At 48.4% G+C, this 18905-nt stretch overlaps 1 protein-coding gene across 1 annotated transcript in view; it reads right to left on the minus strand.

Annotated features, from left to right (window-relative positions):
• Nucleotides 1–18905, minus strand: part of COL23A1 (collagen type XXIII alpha 1 chain) — a 302293-nt gene that overhangs the window by 274218 nt on the left and 9170 nt on the right. The window contains exon 2 of the mRNA XM_078067628.1: nt 5163–5229. Within this exon, the coding sequence (XP_077923754.1) occupies nt 5163–5229 (67 nt within the window). The remainder of the gene's footprint in view (nt 1–5162; nt 5230–18905) is intronic.

The raw sequence follows: 18905 nt of genomic DNA on the forward strand, positions 1-18905 counted from the left end.
AACAGGTTAAAAAAAAGTGTTATTTTTAAAATTCTCTGAATAAATAATTCAAAAGGGGGAATAATAATTCCTTCACTAAGCTCTTTCCTATGCCAACAACTGAACAGGCGGAACCAATGTAACTTGTACCTCTGTTCCACTCTGTAACATTTGCTGTAAACTATCCATGAAATGTATCAGGTTCGACATCACGCTCTCCTGCTCTCCTCCGTAGGATTTCACTCCTCTGCTCAAACTGCCAAACGCTCAGACAGAGCCATGCATTTCTAATTCTGATTAATCTGTTCATCGGTGCACATCGTTTGGAAACCCCATGCAGCATCTCTGGTATATTTTGCAAGGATATAGAAGGGCCGGAAAAAGAAAAGTATTGCTACTTTTCTGAAAAATTCCTAACAAAGTTCCAGGGCAGGTGAAGTCCGGGGTGGAAACCAGTGTGAACTGTGTGAAGGGGACAGAGCCCCAGGCTTTGCACTCATCCTTCTGGATGCCTTTTAGTGGCTGACCAGAGCTCACCGGTTACACGTTTCCTGTTCCCTTCCTGTTCTCTCCCTCCTGGGCTCTGTCGCCAGCTTTTTCTCACCCACGTCCCCGAAGAACATGCCAATTCGGTCTGCCAAGCCTTTGTTCTTTCCCTCCAGAATATTCCCAGACAACCACTAACTTCAAATCTCCTCTCCCCATCTCTCTCTGGTGGCCCTGCCGGACATCAGCGAAAATCAAGAAGGTAACAGGCTGCGCGGGTGGGTCTGGATCAGCCTGGGGACGGTGGATCTGAGTTAATGGTAACCACAACTCACTCACTCTCAGGAAGCAACAGAGGTCCTGTTCGAAACAACTTACATGCATTAACTTATTCAATCCCTGGGACAATCCTATGATGTCCCTACTACTGGAAACCCCATTTCACAGATGAGAAACTGAGGTAGCAGAAGGATAAGTGGGTGAGTGTCCAAGGTCATGGAGCTGGTGAGGGACAGGATTTGAACCGGGCAGTCTGGGTCCGGAATCCAAGCGCTTGGTCACTGGGCCAGGCTGGCTGTTGGACAAGTTCAACAGAGGGAAAAGACCCCTTCTGTGCCCGGAGTGGAGACCAGCCTCTGGTCAAACCCAAACTCTGTCTATAGTCCCCAGCTGAGGGCCCCCTGGACAGGGCTGGCAGGCCGCCCCCGGAGTGGTAAGCTCTTATTTATGACTGCCCTGCTAAATCCATTTTGTTTTCTTCTGGGAACGGCACCCTGGGAATATTCCTTATGGTAACTACCCTGCCCATTCTCAGCCCACATGGCTCTAGCAGGGTCAACCCACCCCACGAGGCGTTCCCCCAGGTCCAAGAACAGGCACGTGACCCAGACCTGGCCAATCAATGCAGCCCATCCTCCAGGCACAGCAGTGAATTTAGCGATAGGCATTAGGAGAGTTAGCTAAAGCAAGCACTTTTAACACCAGAGTGGCCCATCCCAGGACGTGCTGGACCAGACCACACGGCAGAGTCGAGTCAAACCCAGGGCTCTCCAGCTCCAAGGATAAGCCCCTCCATTAGGATGCTCCTGGGTCACGACTGTTCTGAGCGCAGTGGGGCCGGGTTGTGCTTGTGCCTTCCTCTGCCACAGGACAGCTAGGGGGACACCCCTACAGAGCCCTTCCTGCAATATTCTAGAATTGCCGCTCTGAGGGCAGCCTCCCCCAGCAGACTGCGGGGCTCCTGTCCATCCAGCCCGACACCCCCAGGCCTGGCGGCGGTCTGAAATATACATAAACTACCTCAAAAACCCGGCCGCCCGAAACCAAAGCCACTAGCCACATGTGGCAGTTGAAATTCAAATTAAGTAAAAATTTCAAATTCAGTTCCTCGCTGGTACTGGCCACGTGTCAAGGGCTCAGCAGCACACGCGGCCACGAGCGGCTGCTGTATTCGCAGGATATCGCCCACCTCCACATCACAAAAAGTTCTGCTCTAGGACAGGTAGGGCCTCTAGAAAGGCGAGCAGGAGAACTGGGGAGAACGGGGAAGGGGAATTATTCTTCGCAGGTAATCTTTAGCAGTACTTGAGCTTCTTTTTTTTTTTAATCACATCATACACCATTTCCTATGCAAAAATGACCACTTTTAAACTTTATGTAGCATTTGTAAACTCTCAGCTCATTTTTAGACATGTAAATAAATAGGTCACACGAGAAAAGGGTGTTGGAATACCCCAGGGTGAGTCACGGGTGTCTAAAGCTGGAGCTGTCTGCTTTAGGAGCACAGAAGGGTCTCTTTGGGCAGGTGAATGAGAAAGGGCGGCATGGGGGAGGGGGGCTCCCAATCTTGATCCTCCCCCTCCGCAACCTCAGGGTCCTCTGGGTGATTCGCATCCCAGCCCACTTTCAGTTCCTAGGGCTGCCACACCAAATTGCCACAAACAAGGTGGATTAAAATGACAGGACATGGATTCTCTAGCAGTTCTGTGGGCCAGAAGTCCAAAATCAAGGTGCTACCAGGGCTGGTTCTTTCTGAATCCCCTCCGCACCCCCTCTCCAGCTTCTGGTGGCTGTGGGTGAGCCTTGGCCCTCCTGGGCTTATAGATGCATCATTCTCGGTCCTCCCAAGGCCTCCACTGTGTGTCTCTGTGTCTCAGATCTCTCCCTTCTGTCTGATAAAGACACTCGTCATTGGACTTAGGGCCCATCCTGAATCCTGGATGACCTCATTCAACCCTCTACACCGTTTTATAGATGAAAGGGGCAAGGCGCAGGCCCCTCCCTTGCCTGAGGTCACGGGGCCAGCTCAGGGCACAGCCCTGCCAGGCCTCCTGCCCCTGGCTCTGGCAGGAGGCCTGCCCCCTTCTTGGCTCCACGACTCTCGCTGAGGGCCCGCTTCACAATGGGCAACACATAGAAGAGTCTCTCCCTTCTCTGGCCTCGCTTATCTGTTTTATCAGATGTCCTAGGATCTGACAAAAGATCACACAGTCTCCAGGCTGTGAGAAGGAACTGGGTGGGCGGGGGGGGGGGGGGCGGGTATCTGCAAGTATCTCAAATCAGATGGGGCCCCAAGCTACAGAGGGCAGTTTGCAGGCCCAGACTCCAAAAGTCTGCAGGGCAGATCAGAGCCCGGAAGAAAGGGAGTCAGTTTGGTTTCGAGTGCTCGGAAAAAAAGACCTCGTCCTTTTTATGACAGGGAGAATGTCCAGCCTACGGGGTTTTGCATCGATGAAGGTGTCTGGTCCAAAGGGCTCAAGTGAGTCCTCCAGCTTGAGGTGACGGGGAGAAAGCAGGTGTGGACATGGGTGTGCATCAGGGCCTGGCCACACTGGCCACATGACCGTGCTGAGGACACCTCCCAGGACAGCTTGAAGGCAGCCATGAGTCCCTCTGACAACAGAAGCACAGTGCCAACACCCAGCAGGGCCCCCCCTCCAGCGGGACTGGGGGTTCTGACCAGCCTTTTAGCCCCCAGAGTCTTCCCTGGGACCCTCTTGGAGCCTCTGTTGGTGGTTCAGGACCCCCAAGGGAAGGCAGGTGACAAGACTGTCTCCGGGTCATGGGCTTTGACCTATACTCAAATACGAATCTCAAGTCTACGGAGCCCACTCCCATATTGTTATTCATTTTTGATAAAGACCCTGAGAGTTAATAAGCAGCAGACCAAGATTTGTCCCCGGCTCAGATTTATTCAGGAGCTCTGCACCCCCTTACTGCCTCCTTCTCCTTCTCTCCCCATCATCTGTATCTAGGACTTTCAAACTTCCGGTCAGCAACGCATAGCAGGAAACGCATTTCAATCACCATCCAGGTCATATACTCCAAATATAAATAGCTCAAACAAAAACTTCACTCCAATGTGTCTTTATTCCAGTCCAAAGCTAGTTCAAAATTTCAAAACACTGGCTGCAACCCACGGAACTGATTTCATATCCTACAAATGCTTTGTGACACCCAGTTTAAAAAATACTTCTCCACATAACTCACATGAATTGACATCCATACAGCACTCAGAAAGAGGAGGAAAAAAAAAATACAAAGAAACACAAGAGGAATCATCCCTGTTCTATGTATTTTGCAGATCGTCCAAAAACTCATCTGTGGATCTGGTTCCCTCCACCCTTTGAATCACAAAGTCTGACTTCCTGATCTGCTAATATGATGTCATTGCTTGTCAAGTCCTTTTCCCTCCTCTTAAAATGTTGGAGGTACTCTTGAAGACTAACTCAAGCTGGCCCATAAAATCCTCCCTGAGTGAATTTTCACACCGCGAGGTTCACCTCTGCAGAGATCCCAGGGCATCTCCCAATACATGGAGATGATCATTTTCCAGGAACTTTGTGTCTTGGCCAGCTGAAGTGGACTGAGAAAAGCCTGACAACTCGACTAGTGGATGGAGTGATGGCAAGGACAAGGGCCCCGGGGCTCAGCTCCTGTGTTCTCCACCTTGTCCTGCATGGTGGGGAGTCTAAGAAGTATTGCAATTTTCAACTCATTCACTGGTAAGGTACGACACATTGTTCGATAGAGGATAATTCTAACCCAGAAAATACCAGAGCCAAGGCCGCAACACCTAAATTCTCACTGATGGTCTGTGCAAAGCTCCCATGAGGACCATCAGAAGGCCTGATCAGACTCAGGATTCAGCCACAAGGATCAGGAATCCACAGACCCTGGTCTGATTTGCAGCCATCCTGGCTGCACCACCAAAACCCAAGACAGACGTGATTATCTGAATCATTCAGACCACATTCCCATCTTCCTTCCTCTACCTCCACCTGAAGAAACCAAAACCGAAAAACCCTATATTCACCAGATTCCTTATTCGTCCTGTCGTGTCTGAAATAGAGCTGGGGTCACAATGTTAATACTGTGTGGATGCTCGAGGCCTGTTTCTCGGTCTTTGAAATGGGACCGCTGTTACTTTCTTAGTATCTACGCCTTCATTACAAGTCATTTCTAACAGACCACGATCCTCATGAAACCAGGTCAGGTAACCTTGCTAGAATCTTTGACTGGTAAGCTTGTCAGGGAAGACGTAGGAAGAAAGACCCCGGATGGTCCATGAGCTACAACAGACAGCCTGAAACCCAGGGCAGCCTCTTGACCACATGCTTGGCAGTTCTGAGCACACAGGAGAGAGGAGGCCCAGCCTCGGGTAGTCAGGGGCCCACAAGGATCAAACATCCACTTACCTGGCGGGCAGACGCAGGCGGTCGGCGCTTCTCGAACTGTCCGGTGCTTGGCCAGTCCCTCCAACTTCTGAACCAGAAAAAAAAGAGAGGGGGGAAAAAAAACAAAAAAACGAGCATGAGTTTGAGAGAGGACAGGGGCAAAGGTGGAAAAATCAGCAAAGACCGATGTATTGGAAAGATCGATGGCAAGGCGGGGCGGTGGCATTGTTGGGCATATATATATATATTTTTTTTACAAGGGGGTTCAGTGCTACAGATAGTTTTAGTATGAGAGGAGAAACAAAAATAAACATGCAGCGATCACTCGGGAGTCCCTGAAAAGAAGGTGGCAGGTTTCTGCTTTGTTACAGCATTTTCTTTTTTTTTTTAATTTTTTAAATTTTTAAAAATGATTTTATTTTATTATTTATTTGAGAAAGAGAGAGCATAAGCAGGGGGAGGGGCAGAAGGAGAGGGAGAAGCAGACTCCCTGCTGAGCATGGAGCCCGATGTGGGGCTCGATCCCAGGACCCTGGGATCATGACCTGAGCCGAAGGCAGACGCTTCACCGACTGAGCCACCCAGGCGTCCAGTTACAACATTTGCAAACATGAATCCAGAAAAGTCAGAGTGACCGTGTAGTCCGCGTGAAGAGTGGAGGGCTGAGCAGAGGGAGGCCGGGCCTTGGCAGCCAACCCTTGGTCCTCAGATTGGATCCGAACCCAGGACACCCTGGGCCCGCTTGCTGCAGCCCCCACAGCCCATGGGGTCTCAGACGCTAGGCCCAGACCTAATCCGCCTGATGACATCTTCCTTCCTTCTCACCAGCAGGGATCCTTGGCCTAGAAAATTTGGCTCAGACCATTTAACAATGGACTGTGCTACATTTGGGGGAAGGGAAAAGAATTACCTCAGAAATGGGATCAAATATCCCAGCTCTGCTATTACGCTAACTCAAAGTACGGCTGTGGCATAATCATCACCTGATGGACCAGTCGGAGCAAGCTTGGAGGCCCGGATTGCCGTTCCTGCCTCGCACAGAGGGGACACGCTTGGAAAAAAAAAGAAATTAGTCCCCAAACCCAAATCCAGGTTGAGGAGAGTGAAATGACGGGCCCATAATTCCCAAACAAGTGAAAACTTGAGTCCTAACAAGAAAAAATAAAGTATATTGGGGTGCCTGGGTGGCTCAGTTGGTTGGGCGACTGCCTTCGGCTCAGGTCATGATCCTGGAGTCCCAGGATCGAGTCCCGCATCGGGCTCCCTGCTCAGCAGGGAGTCTGCTTCTCCCTCTGACCCTCCTCCCTCTCATGCTCTCTCTCTCTAATAAATAAATTTAAAAAAAAAAAGAAAAAAAGTATTAACCTTTCCCGAGGAAGCAAACACGTAAAAAAAAATCTCCCTCAAAGCAAAACAAAGCAAATCCCAAATGGGATAACTTGAGTGACAAAATGTGATACTACCAACAGAAGGTTCCAACATAAAAATGTAATCTTTCTGGGGATGCCCAGGGGGGCTCAGTGGGTTAAGCGTCCGATTCTTGGTTCCAGCTCCGGTCGTGATCTCAGGGTCATGAGATCGAGCCCCACGTCAGGCTCCGTGCTCAGCACAGGGTCTGAGTGAACTTCCCCCTCTCCCTCTGCTCTTCCCACTTGTGCTCGCTCCCTCTCTCTCCTCTCTCTAAAAATAAATAAATAAATCGTTTAAAAAATGTCATCTTTGTCCATAAGAATAAATAAATAAGAATTTAAAATACCTTGACAGCAAGCAAATAAAACTGTTGTTTTTAACTTTTTTTTAAGTCATCTCTGTGCCCAGCGTGGGGCTGGAACTCACAACCCTGAGATCAAGAGTCGCATGATCTACAGACTGAGCCATCCAGGCGGCCCCCGCCCCCCAAACTGTTATTTTTTTTTTTTTTTTAAGATTTTATTTATTTATTTGAGAGAGAGAGTGAGAGAGAGCACAAGAGGGGGGAGCGGGAGAGGGAGAAGCAGACTCCCTGCTGAGCAGGGAGCCCGATGTGGGACTCGATCCCGGGACTCCAGGATCATGACCTGAGCCGAAGGCAGTCGCTTAACCAACTGAGCCACCCAGGCGCCCCAAACTGTTATTTTTAAAGCACTGCTTTAGAGGAGGTGCAAAGGGCATCCCCAGTTTTGAGCCCCTGAGCACCAGGCCTGGAGTTTGCACAGGAGAGGGGACTCCCGCTGAGCTCGGTCTGCCTCTGGCTGGAGCAGCCCTGGACCGGGAGCTCGGGCCACCTGCCAACACTTCCAAGCGCACCCTCATTTTACAGATGGGCCACAGCGGCTGATGCCCACCAGAGATGCAGTGAAGGCCTGCAGGTTTTGAGGGAACACAGGGACGTGGTTATGCACCCCAGGCAGAGGCTGCGTGGCAGGAGTACCACGGACAGGCAGGGGGCAGACGGTGCTGCCTTTAGCTGCGCTGACTTGTCCATCTTCACTGCACCTCCCCAGTCTTCCCCAAGGCCTCAGCTTGCCCCAGAAGTCAGGACCTGGCTAGGCTCCTGGACGCAGGCTCCCAGCTCCCAACTGGACCCCTACCGTCATGCACCCCGGCTCTGGAGAACCTGGCCCAGAGCGACCCTAGGAGCAGCGCAGGCAGCCCCAGGCTCCAGAGGCCCCCAGAGCTGCCCTGGGCGCCCCCCTCCCGGGGGTGGGTGAGAACAGCTCCACTAGCAGCTGCAGACAGCAACCCCCCAAGCCCTACAACCCGCCCCCCCCAATCACCAGCTGGGCAGGCCCTGTAGCCCACTATCCTGATCAGAGCACGGATGCTGCCCGCTGATGCGGATACAGGCTGGAGCGGGATCTCAGAACTTTCTTCCCCTCCCACTGTATTTGCAGAGACTATTACAGATTTCAAAATGTACACGGCAAACGAATCCAGCCTTCGTCGTTTGGGCCCGTCAATTTGTGTGAGACGCTCTCATTTGTTTTTATCATGGCTAGACGGTCTAGAAGCCACACTCGCTTCCTTGTTTGAAACCAAAGCATTTAAGGCTAAAAACCAATTTGCTTTTAACAGCCGATCACATCTGGGCCGCTCTCCTAAAAGGGAGGGACGCTTTATCAAATACTGATAGGAAGCACAATTACTTCCAAACTGCTCTTATCGTAAAATAAAAAACTAAACAGGAAACTATGGGAGGGGGGAATAACCTCATTGTTAATGCTAGTAGGTGAGGTCATAACGTAATGGCATCGAGGTTTTGTTTGGTTGCTGACTCTAACTCCGTCTATGCGGGTGTTTCTCTGGATTACACGGTGAATCTGCAGTTTTATCTGCTAGTCCCCTGCCCCCCGCATCCTCCCTCTCCAGGCCCCTAACTTTCTGTGGGTTTGAAATGCCACTGCTATGAACAACTTTTGAATTAGAAATCCAATCCCACAATCTTTATTTCCATGCTTCGCTTTTTCTTCTTTAATTCTAAGAAAATATTCTTTTGTGTCCAAGTTTGTAAAAATGATTTAAAGGCCTCAACTTTTTTTTTTTTTTTGCCTTCAATTATCTGGCAGCACCCCTCGCATCTGCAAACAATATGGTCCTGGTTTTACATATGCAAACATGTCCTGACTCCAAAAGTAAATAAAGGAGGAGTTTTTAGAGAATAGACCCTGAGACTTTGGGAGCGTTCCCTCCACCAGCTACGGAGGAGGAGAACTTGAAGTTTGGGGTGGGGGAGGGGCAGCGAGCGCGGAGGGGAAATCGTGGTTCTCAGAAAAGCATTACACTGTTAGATGATAAATTTACTAATGACCTGTGGGAGCACTAGTCTGGGACGCTCCGCCAGATGTCTGATCACAGCCTCGAACGGGTGCATTTTGATGAAATATAGATTAATACACGTAGAAGGATGTCCCTATTTATTTCTGTAAAATGGGACAAATAAAGCCACAAAGCCATTCCTATCCTCTTTGACAGAAGATTCCTGCTCTAGGGAAGAAATCTCAGGAAAATAAAAATCAGCAGGAGCAAAGAATTAGTACGCATGAAGTTGCGCCCCTCCCCCCCAAACAGTGGGAGTGGTTTAGAAAAGGATGGCCAACTCCCCCCTGATGAAACTGTCATATTTCGTGAAATGTCATTAGGAACACTATGTAGCAAGGGGGGGATGTTTATGATATCATAAATAAAAGGTCTCTATCTGTGTAAAAATTTAGGCATGGGGTGGCAGCAACTACCAAAACATGAACCCCCCTGGGTGTTGAGATTGACTTCTTTAGAAGTCCTTGCTGTGTTGTCAGACCATCTTCACAGTTTAAAAAAAAAAAAAAAGCGTGGAAGTAAAAGAAGAACCAAAATGAAGCCCTCAAGTCTCCCCACGAAGGACAATTTGTGAATGATGGACAGATGATTCTAGCACCACAAGTACCATTTTACAGAAATAATCCTCTGGCCTCCTCCCGCCCCCACAGGGAGGAGCCCCTGCGTGCATTGTCGATGGCCCCAGCATCGCAAGAGGACAGTGAGATCTGGCCTCTGACATTCTTTTTTTCATACCTCATCATGGAGATGAGGAGGATAACAAACACAAAGTATTATTACTGAGTTACTGATTACTTATAATGGGCCAGGCACTGTGCCAACAGCTGTTACCTCATTCAGACCTGCCAAGAACCTTCCCCCCCTCACCACCACGAGGCGGGGTTTATTATTATGCCCATTTACGGATGAGAACATTGAGAGGTAAGCATCAGGGTGGGACCTGCATCCTGCTATCAACCAACTTGAATCACAGAGCATGGCAACCTCTGCTTACAAACAATCTTCATATCCCAACCAACCAAACAAACAAAAAGTTTCGATCCACCACCAGGCCAGACAGAACGAAAAGGGCAGAAATCAGATCCGAGGCTGCTGAAGGTTGAGGAATGTGAGGTGTGAAGTACAAGGAGACACAAGGAGACAGTGTGAGGCTGATGGAACTGTTCTGTATGGCACTGAGGTGCTGGATACACAGCTCTGTGCATTTGTCAAAAACAGTAAGACTGGGGCACCTGGGTGGCTCAGTCGGTTAGGCGTCTGCCTTCAGCTTGGGTCATGATCCCAGGGTCCTGGGATCGAGTCCCTCATCGGGCTCCCTGCTCAACGGGGAGTCTGCTTCTCCCCCTCCTGCTGCTCTCCCTGCTTGTGCTTTCTCTCTCTCTCTCTCTCTCAAATAAATAAATAAAATATTGGAAAAAAAAACAATAGACTGGACGTCACAAAAAGTGAACGTTAACGGATACACATTTACTTTAAAAATCAACCAGGATATCGGAGAATCCCTGGATGAAATGTAGGCTGTGATGAATGAATCTAACTACATTAAGACTGTGTGAGATAACCTTGAGGCAAGTGGTGGGGAAAAGCATGCAGCTGACCTAAGTAACTTTGCAAAACAGTGTTTTGATTGAGAACTATCAGGCTGAACACAAAAGGAGCCATACAGAGATGCTGTACTCTAGCAACGAAAGTTGTTTCTCACTTTCTCACTGGGCAACGGGCATTAAGAGGACAATTTTGAAAGGTTAGCAATGTTGAAACTACTTTACGTATACATTAGCATTGAACGAGTGAGTAAATACACTATGGGTGATGAGAGCCAGGCTTCTCGCTGTCCAAGAAAGAAGTTATAAATATGCAAAGGGGGAAAGACTGAATGATCCGTGTGGTGCCAGATGAGTCAGAGACGCCACTAAAGGTCACATCTAATGTCCACAGGAAGAGACATACGGAAATAATCATAGGTATGTATATATAGGGGGGTGAATATTCAGGCATATATATGCTAGCTGTGTGCAGAGAAGACCTACGACCAAGGACATCCTGGAAGCAGCAAGCACACCCAGGACCTGAATCTTGGTGTCTAAATACCATTCTTCAAGAAAAGGAACTGGGCTCCTTGGAGAAATGGCTGATTCTAGGCCCAGGACAGGAAATATACAAGATGAACCTCAAGTGTCTTGTAGTGGCAGAAAGGAAGGAAGCCCTTTTTGGAAAAAAGGAGGTGGGGGAAGAGTACGTCAAAGAAACACAAACCTACCTGAAAGGGCTCAGAATGGCCAAAGCTGGAACAACTTAGGCAACAAAATTAATAATGCAGTATTGGATTATAAGCCAAAGAATAGGTTAGAAACCCATGAGTTCATACTGATATAAATGATTGAATAAGTAAGTGGGAAGAGACAAATTTTCCAATAATATATGTAGATATGCCCTCTCCAGGAGGTGGAGCTAAATTCCCTTCTTCTTGAGTGAAGGCTACACTCACTTCCTAAAAGCAGAGAAAGGAAAATAGTGACTTTATAATGCGGAAATCTGGCAGATACTATGTTAACCAAGTGGTCAAGATTAATGTCACCAGTGATAGGTCATGTGACATCAAGGACCCCTGACATGAGCCATGACAATGGCCATCCACCACAGTGCTATTCTTCCCAAGCCCTCAGAATCCAGTCTAATCATAAGAGCAGCCCAAACTGAGGGACAGTCTACAAAATACCTGACCAGTATGTCCAAAATTTGTCAAGGTCATGAAAAACAAGGAAAGAGTGAGAAACTGTCATAGACCAGAGGAGACCAAGGAGACATGACAACAAAATGCAATGCGGTATCCTGTGTGGGGTCCTGGGACAGGAAATGGACTTTAGAGGAAAAACCAGGGAGATCTGAATAAAGTCTGTAGTTCCCTTTTTAAAAATGGGTAAAAAAAGAAATCACAAAGTCCCTTAAGACCCACTAAGATACAGCTTTGTTATTTTCTATAACACATCTACTTTTTTAAAAATTGAGGTGAAATTCACACAGCATAAAATTAAAGTGAACAAGGTTAAAGTGAACGGTTGGTGGCATGTGCAACTACCCCTTTATCTAGCTCCCTCTTTCTAGTTCCAAAACATTCTCATGACTCCGAAAGGAAATCCAGTGCCCACTAAGCAACTGCTCCCCATTCCTCCCTTCTCTGAGCCCGTGGCAGCTGCCGATCCTTCTGTCTCTATGGATTCACGTATTCTGGAACAGAATTACATAATATATGACCTTTTGTATCTGGTTTCTTTCACTCAGCATAATGTTCTTGAGCTTCATCTACTCTGTAGCATGTATCAGCAATTCATTCCTTTTTATGGCTGAATAATATTGCATCGGGTGTCTATACCACGCTTGGTTTATCCATTCATCTGTCGATAAACATATGGGCTGTGTCCACCTAGATGAATAGTGGGATATTGTTACTAAGGAATTGGACCTGGTCTTTTTAGTTAATAGTAATTGTATTAGTTTTTAATTGTTGCATAACAAATTGTCACAAAATCAGCAGCTTCAAACAACACATATTTACTAGGGTTTCTGCAGTCAAAGATCTGGACACAGACAAGTTTGGTTCTCGGCTCATGGTTTCCTGAGGCTAAAATCAGTGCATCAGCTGAGTGTTTCTTTCTGGACTTCTGGGTCCTCTTTCAAGCTCACGTGGTGCCCTGCAGTCTGTGAGCCCCATTCTCTTGCTGGCCAGGGGCTGCTCTCAGCTTCTAGAGGCCACTCATAGTCCCTTGACATGTGGCCCCCTCCACACACCCTCTCATGCTTCAGATCCCTCTGACTTCAGGAGGGGCCCGGTCCCTTCTAAGGACTCACCTGCTTATGTCAGGCCCACCAAAGATAAATGTTGTAATGAACTCAGTCAACTGATTGGTAACTCAGTCCCGGGAGTGATCCTATCATAATCACAGTTCTGCCTACACTCAAGGGGAGGAGATCACACAAACTGTGTACACCAAGGGGTGAGAATCCCAAGGGTTGTCCTAGAATTCTGCCTGCTAAAGTAAGGTATCACAGCTAATTTCTTACTTTGGATGAATGTGCTATGGTTATGTACATATGTAAGCATATTTTTCTATAAATCTAAAATTATTCCAAAAAATTTTAAAAGCCACATCATGGATTTCTACTTCCAGGCAAGATGGAGTAGTGCAACTATATTTATCCTCCTGCATAAAATAGTACCACCAAAAACCAAAACAACAACAACAACAAAATCTGCAAATGAAACATAGGAAACACAGGTTTTGAAGACACTGATACCAAGCAGGAAAGGAGAGTGATCTCAGACAGAGAACAAGGGCTCCACCTTCCTGCCTGGGGAGAGTTTCCAGGCTGTGGCACAGGGAGGGAAAACAGACATGGAGCCTGGCAGCCTTCTGAAGTTGGAGAGCTGGAACCAGAATGTCCACAATAGCCAAACTATAGAAAGAGCCCAGATGTCCATCGACAGATGAATGGATAAAGAAGATGTGGTATATATACACAATGGAATACTACTCAGCCATCAAAAAAATGAAATCTTACCATTTGCAATGACGTGGATGGATCTAGAGTGTATTATGCTAAGCGAAATAAGTCAATCAGAGAAAGACAATTATATGATTGCACTCATATGTGGAAATTAAGAAACAAAACGGGATCATAGGGGAAGGGAGGGAAAATAAAATAAGACAAAATCGGAGAGGGAGACAAACCATAAGAGACTCTTAACTATAGGGAACAAACTGAGGGTTGCAGGAGGGGAGGGGGGTGGGGGGATGGGGTAACCGGGTGACGGGCATTAAGGAGGGCATGTGATGGTATGAGCACCGGGTGTTGTATGCAACTGATGGATCACTGAACTCTACCTCTGAAACTAATAATACACTCTGTGTTAATTAATTGAATTTAAATAAAATAAATGTTTTTTTAAAAAAGAGATGGACCTGGGAGTCCAGGGATGCCAGGCAGTTGGGGCTGCAGAGCAGAGGACCCGAGAGAACCAGAGACCTGGGAGGGTTCTTTGCAGATGTTCCATGGAGCACTGATCAGTACATGGGGGAGGCGATGACCTGAGGCCAGGGGAAGAACCACCCAAAAGGATGCAGGGAACAGCATGGAGCTGTTACACGGGGCTGGGAAGGGTACCCATTCCCCCAGCCAGATAGGTGAACTCCCTCATTCATGATCATAAACCAGTGAGTAGAGCACCAAGAAGGGTCTTGCCTCAGAGATAGGGAGTAATCAGTCCTAGACTACCCATGGCTCTGGTTCCACCTAATGGATCCTAAAATCAGGACCCAAAGGATCCAACTATTTCCAAACAACTGTAACCCAACAAAGCTCATGAAAATTTACAGAAATACAAAAATATTCAACACCCATTGAGGTAAAAATCATAACGTTTGGCATCTAATAAGAAATTACCAGCAGGAAAACAGACCCCATAAAGAGAAAAATCAGTGAACTGAAACAGACCCACAACTGCCACAGATGTTAGAATTAGCCCCCGCAGACCTTGTAACTACATGGAACACGTTCAGGGAGTTCAGTAGAGGCGTCAAAGATACTAAAATATCTGCACTGAAATTCTAGAGGGAAAACTACCATGTCTGAGGTGAAAGACAGGACAGAGGGGATTGATGGCAAGATTAGACACCGCAGAAGAGAAGATTAGTGAACCTGAAGACAGCAATAGAAATTATCCAAAATGAACACAAAGAGAAAGAATGAAAAAGAAAAGAAGAAGAAGAGCATCAGTGAACTTTGGGTCTTCAAGTGCACAGATGAGTGGAGTCCCCAGATTGGGAGAGGGAGAGAGAGTGAGAAAGGGAGAGAACAGACAAAAATATTTGAAGCAGTGAGGGTCAGAACATTGTTCAAAGTTTGATGAAAACCATAAACCCACAGATCCAAGAATCTCAGGGAAATGCAAGCACAATAAACATGACAAAAATCACACCAAGGCAATTGCTTCAAACCAGTGATCAAGAGAAAATGTTAAAAGCAGCCAGAGGGAAAAGGACGCATTACGTGGATACATAGAACTCTTCTATTTATGCTGCAGGTGGGAATGTAAAATGATACAATAACTTTGCACAACAGCTGGGCAGCTTCTTGAAAAGTTAATCATACACCCATCAGAGGATCAACCACTTCATTCCAAGGTCTGCATAACCAAGAGACACAAAGCATTTGTGTCCATACAAAGACTTGTACACAAATGTTAACAGCAGCTTTATTTGTAATCACCCCAAACTGCAAACAACCCAAATGTCCATCAACAGGTGAGGGGATAAACAAAGGATGGCATCTCTCTATGATGAAATAACACTTGGTAAGGAAAAAAAAGGAACTAATAATATATGCAAACATATCAATGCATCTCTCAATAAGTATACTGAGCGAAGGAAACCAGACACCCCACCCCCTGTAAAAAAAAAAAGCATAATTTTGTGTCATCCTATTCATATAAAAATCCTAAGAAAAAAGAAGATGAATCAATAGTGAGAGAAATCAGCAATACCTGGGTGGCAGGTGGGAAGGGACAGAACTCAAGGGGGCAGGTGAAGCTTTTGAGGGTGATGGATATGTTCACTACCTTGACTGTGGAGATGGTTTCACGTTTGTACCCATATGGTCACAATGTCTCAGATTGTAATTTTAAAATATTTGGAGTTCATTACGTGTCAAATATACTTTTGAAAAATGATAAAAACAAAAACACTCTGGCCCTGGCTCCCACAGGCTTGCCCCCCAACCCCCAGGGTGGGGGAACAGGTGTCCTGGGGTCAGAAGGCATCACTTCACGCCACCGGGCTTGGGGTTCCACCTCGGTGCAAGGTAAACCCCGCCAGAGTCAAAGGAAGACAGTCGGTGAGAACAGCTAGCCGAAGCCAGGCGTTTGGCAGGAGCTCAGACACGTTTCTCCAAGGGACGTGGGGTTTCCTCAGTGACTCCCACTGGCACGCTGAGTGACTTCCAAACCACATGGGCACACATTTCCTTGGGGGTCCCTGCTCAGTCCTGAAACACGTTGGCATGCTTTGAAACATTCAGTGTGCAAACGAGAAGCAATTATTCAGCAATTGTTAATTCGCGTTCCTATTTATTTATTTTTCAAAGATTTTATTTATTTGTCAGAGAGAGGGCATGCGCGAGCACAAGCAGGGGGAGTGGCCGGCAGAGGGAGAGGGAGAAGCAGACTCCCCACTGAGCAGGGAGCTTGATGCGGAACTCGAACTCAGGACCCTGGGATCATGACCTGAGCCAAAGGCAGACACTGAACTGACTGAGCCATCCAGGTGTCCCTCGTGTTCCCACTTATGATTTTTCAAAGACACACATCCCTTCCTGTCAAAATCTACTAAGATTCACCGCACAGGCTGACAGGACGAAATCCTATCCACAGCCCTGGGTGGGGGGTGGACAGTCTCCACCACGGCTTTCGACAGGCTGAGGACAGCCCCCAGGCTGCCCCCAGCAGGGCCTCCAAAGCCTTCTCACGGCCCAGCCAGCCTTCTCCCGCAGTCCGGGTCACCGAGCCAGACCCTGCCACAATCCCCACACCGAGGTGGCCTGCTTCCCCTGACCCTCGCCTCTCGGTCTCGTCCACGCGGAATGCCTGTGGTTTCTCCTGGCCTGTCATCTGATCTGACAGCGTCTCAGGCCGACTTGCGTCCCCCCAGAGTCCGTATGTTGAGGTCCTAACCCCAGTCCCTCAGAATGTGACTGTATTTGGAGACACGGTCTTTAAAGAGGCGATGAAGCCAAAATGAGGTCAACTATGAGGTGGGCCCTAATCCAATGTGACTGATGTCCTTCTAGAAGAGATTAGGATACGGACACACAAAGGGAAGACCATGAGAGAGGACACAGAGAGGGCACGCTCATCTGCTGGCCGAGGAGAGGCCTCAGGAGAAACCAACCCAGCCGACACCCTGACCTCTGGCTTCCAGACTCTTCTGTTGTTTATGCCCCCCTGATTGTGGTACTTTGTTAGGGCACCCTGAGCAGACAAAGACAGATGGGGTCCCCCCAACACCCCACCCACCTCCTATGGGGATAGATGGGTGAGCAGGCAGTGGGGAGGCTAGAAGGACATGGACGCCTGACCTCGGAGCCAAGTGAGGGCCCACAGGCCATGGGAATCATTGAGGGTGGCATTCAGGGTGGATGGGGAGCGAGGGGAGGGAGATCCCACTGAGGCTATTTAGGAAGATGAGCAAGAATGCAAAGCTGCTGGGTCTGCCTGAGGCTCGGGGTGACAGGACCCAGAGAGACCAAGCATCTCCAGAAGGGCCAGGTGCTAACGGAAGGGGACAGAAGAAAGCCCGGGAAGGAATCGTCCCAGGACCACCCAGCTGGGATGAGGCATCTTTCTCCAGCTCACCCCATTCTTAGCCCCGGGGATGAGCCTCGCTACAGGCAGGGGGAGGAGGAGGAGGAATCGGCCCCAGGAAGGGCCCCGGCCCCGGAGGTTAATGGACACTCCACAGGCAGGATTAGCAGAGCGGGGAGCAAGGGGAGACCGATGGCTCACTCACTGTCCTGGGAAGTGAGTGTCACTTCATCCTCAGGGAAGCGGAGTGAAGCAGACACTGGCACCCTCTTTCCAGAGGAGGAAGGAGGGGCTTGGAAAGGCAACGCATTTGTCCCTGGCCACTGCAGCTGGCTTAGAGGCAGCTCCAGACGCAGACCCAGATCTCGCTGCTCTGGAGCCCGCAGCATGAGCTGGAGGGCCCAGTGAAAGGGGCTTTCAGGAGGACCCGGGTGGGACAATCTCTGTGGTGTGTATGTGCCCGCACACGCCCATATGCACACCCACGGGCACGCATGCACACACACACGCATGCATCTATAGGCACACATTCATGTGCGTGCACACTCACACGCAAGCACACTCACACACATGCATCTATATGCACACACGTGCGTACACACACACACACGTACTCACACACGTGGATCTATATGCACACACTCAAAGGCACATTCACATGCATGCACACTTTCACACGCATGCATCTATATGCACACACATGCGTGTACACACAGATGCACTCACGTGCGTGCATCTATATGCATATACTCAATGGCACATTCACATGCGTGCACACACTCACGTGCATTCAGACGCATGTGCGTGCACACTCTCACATGCATGCACACTCACATGCATGCACCTATATGCACACATGCATGCACACACTCTCACACGCATGCACACTCACACATGCATCTATATGCACTCATGTGAGTACACACATACAAGCACGCACACTCACACGCACGTATCTATATGTGCACACTCAAAGGCACACTCACATGTACTCACATGCAGGCATCTATATGCACACACTCAAAGTCACTCACATGCATGCACACAATCTCATGTGCATGCACACTCACATGCGTGCATCTAGATGCATACACTCAAAGGCACATTCACATGCGTGCACACACTTTCACACGCATGCATCTGCACACACGTGCGTGCACACTCTCATATGCACACTCAACGGCACACTCACGTGCATGCATGCACACTCACATGCGTGCATCTGTATGCACACATGTGCGTGCACACTCACACACATGCACACTTGCTCTCACGTGCATTTGCACTACCTGCACACACTCTTGTGCCCTCCAGACCTCAAAGTGGCTCACCCTCACACACAGGCCACACATCCCAGTCCAACTGCCACGTGAACTTGCCCTTCATTTGACTGCACTATACCATGGGGCTGCAAAGAAAATGCCGTGGACGGAGACAGAAAAGGCACTATTAAATCAATGGACAGACCGCGTTTGCGTGTGTGTGAAGATCCTCCTGGGAGGCCCAAAGCTGGGTAGGTTTTATTTAAACTGTCTCCTAAAAACCCCAGAAATCACTGTAATTGCTTTATGACTTGTTTCACAACTCAAAATTGGAGGCAAAGTCCGTTTTAG

The sequence above is a fragment of the Halichoerus grypus genome, chromosome 2, assembly GCF_964656455.1.
Source record: "Halichoerus grypus chromosome 2, mHalGry1.hap1.1, whole genome shotgun sequence".
NCBI classification, from domain to species: Eukaryota; Metazoa; Chordata; class Mammalia; order Carnivora; family Phocidae; genus Halichoerus; species Halichoerus grypus.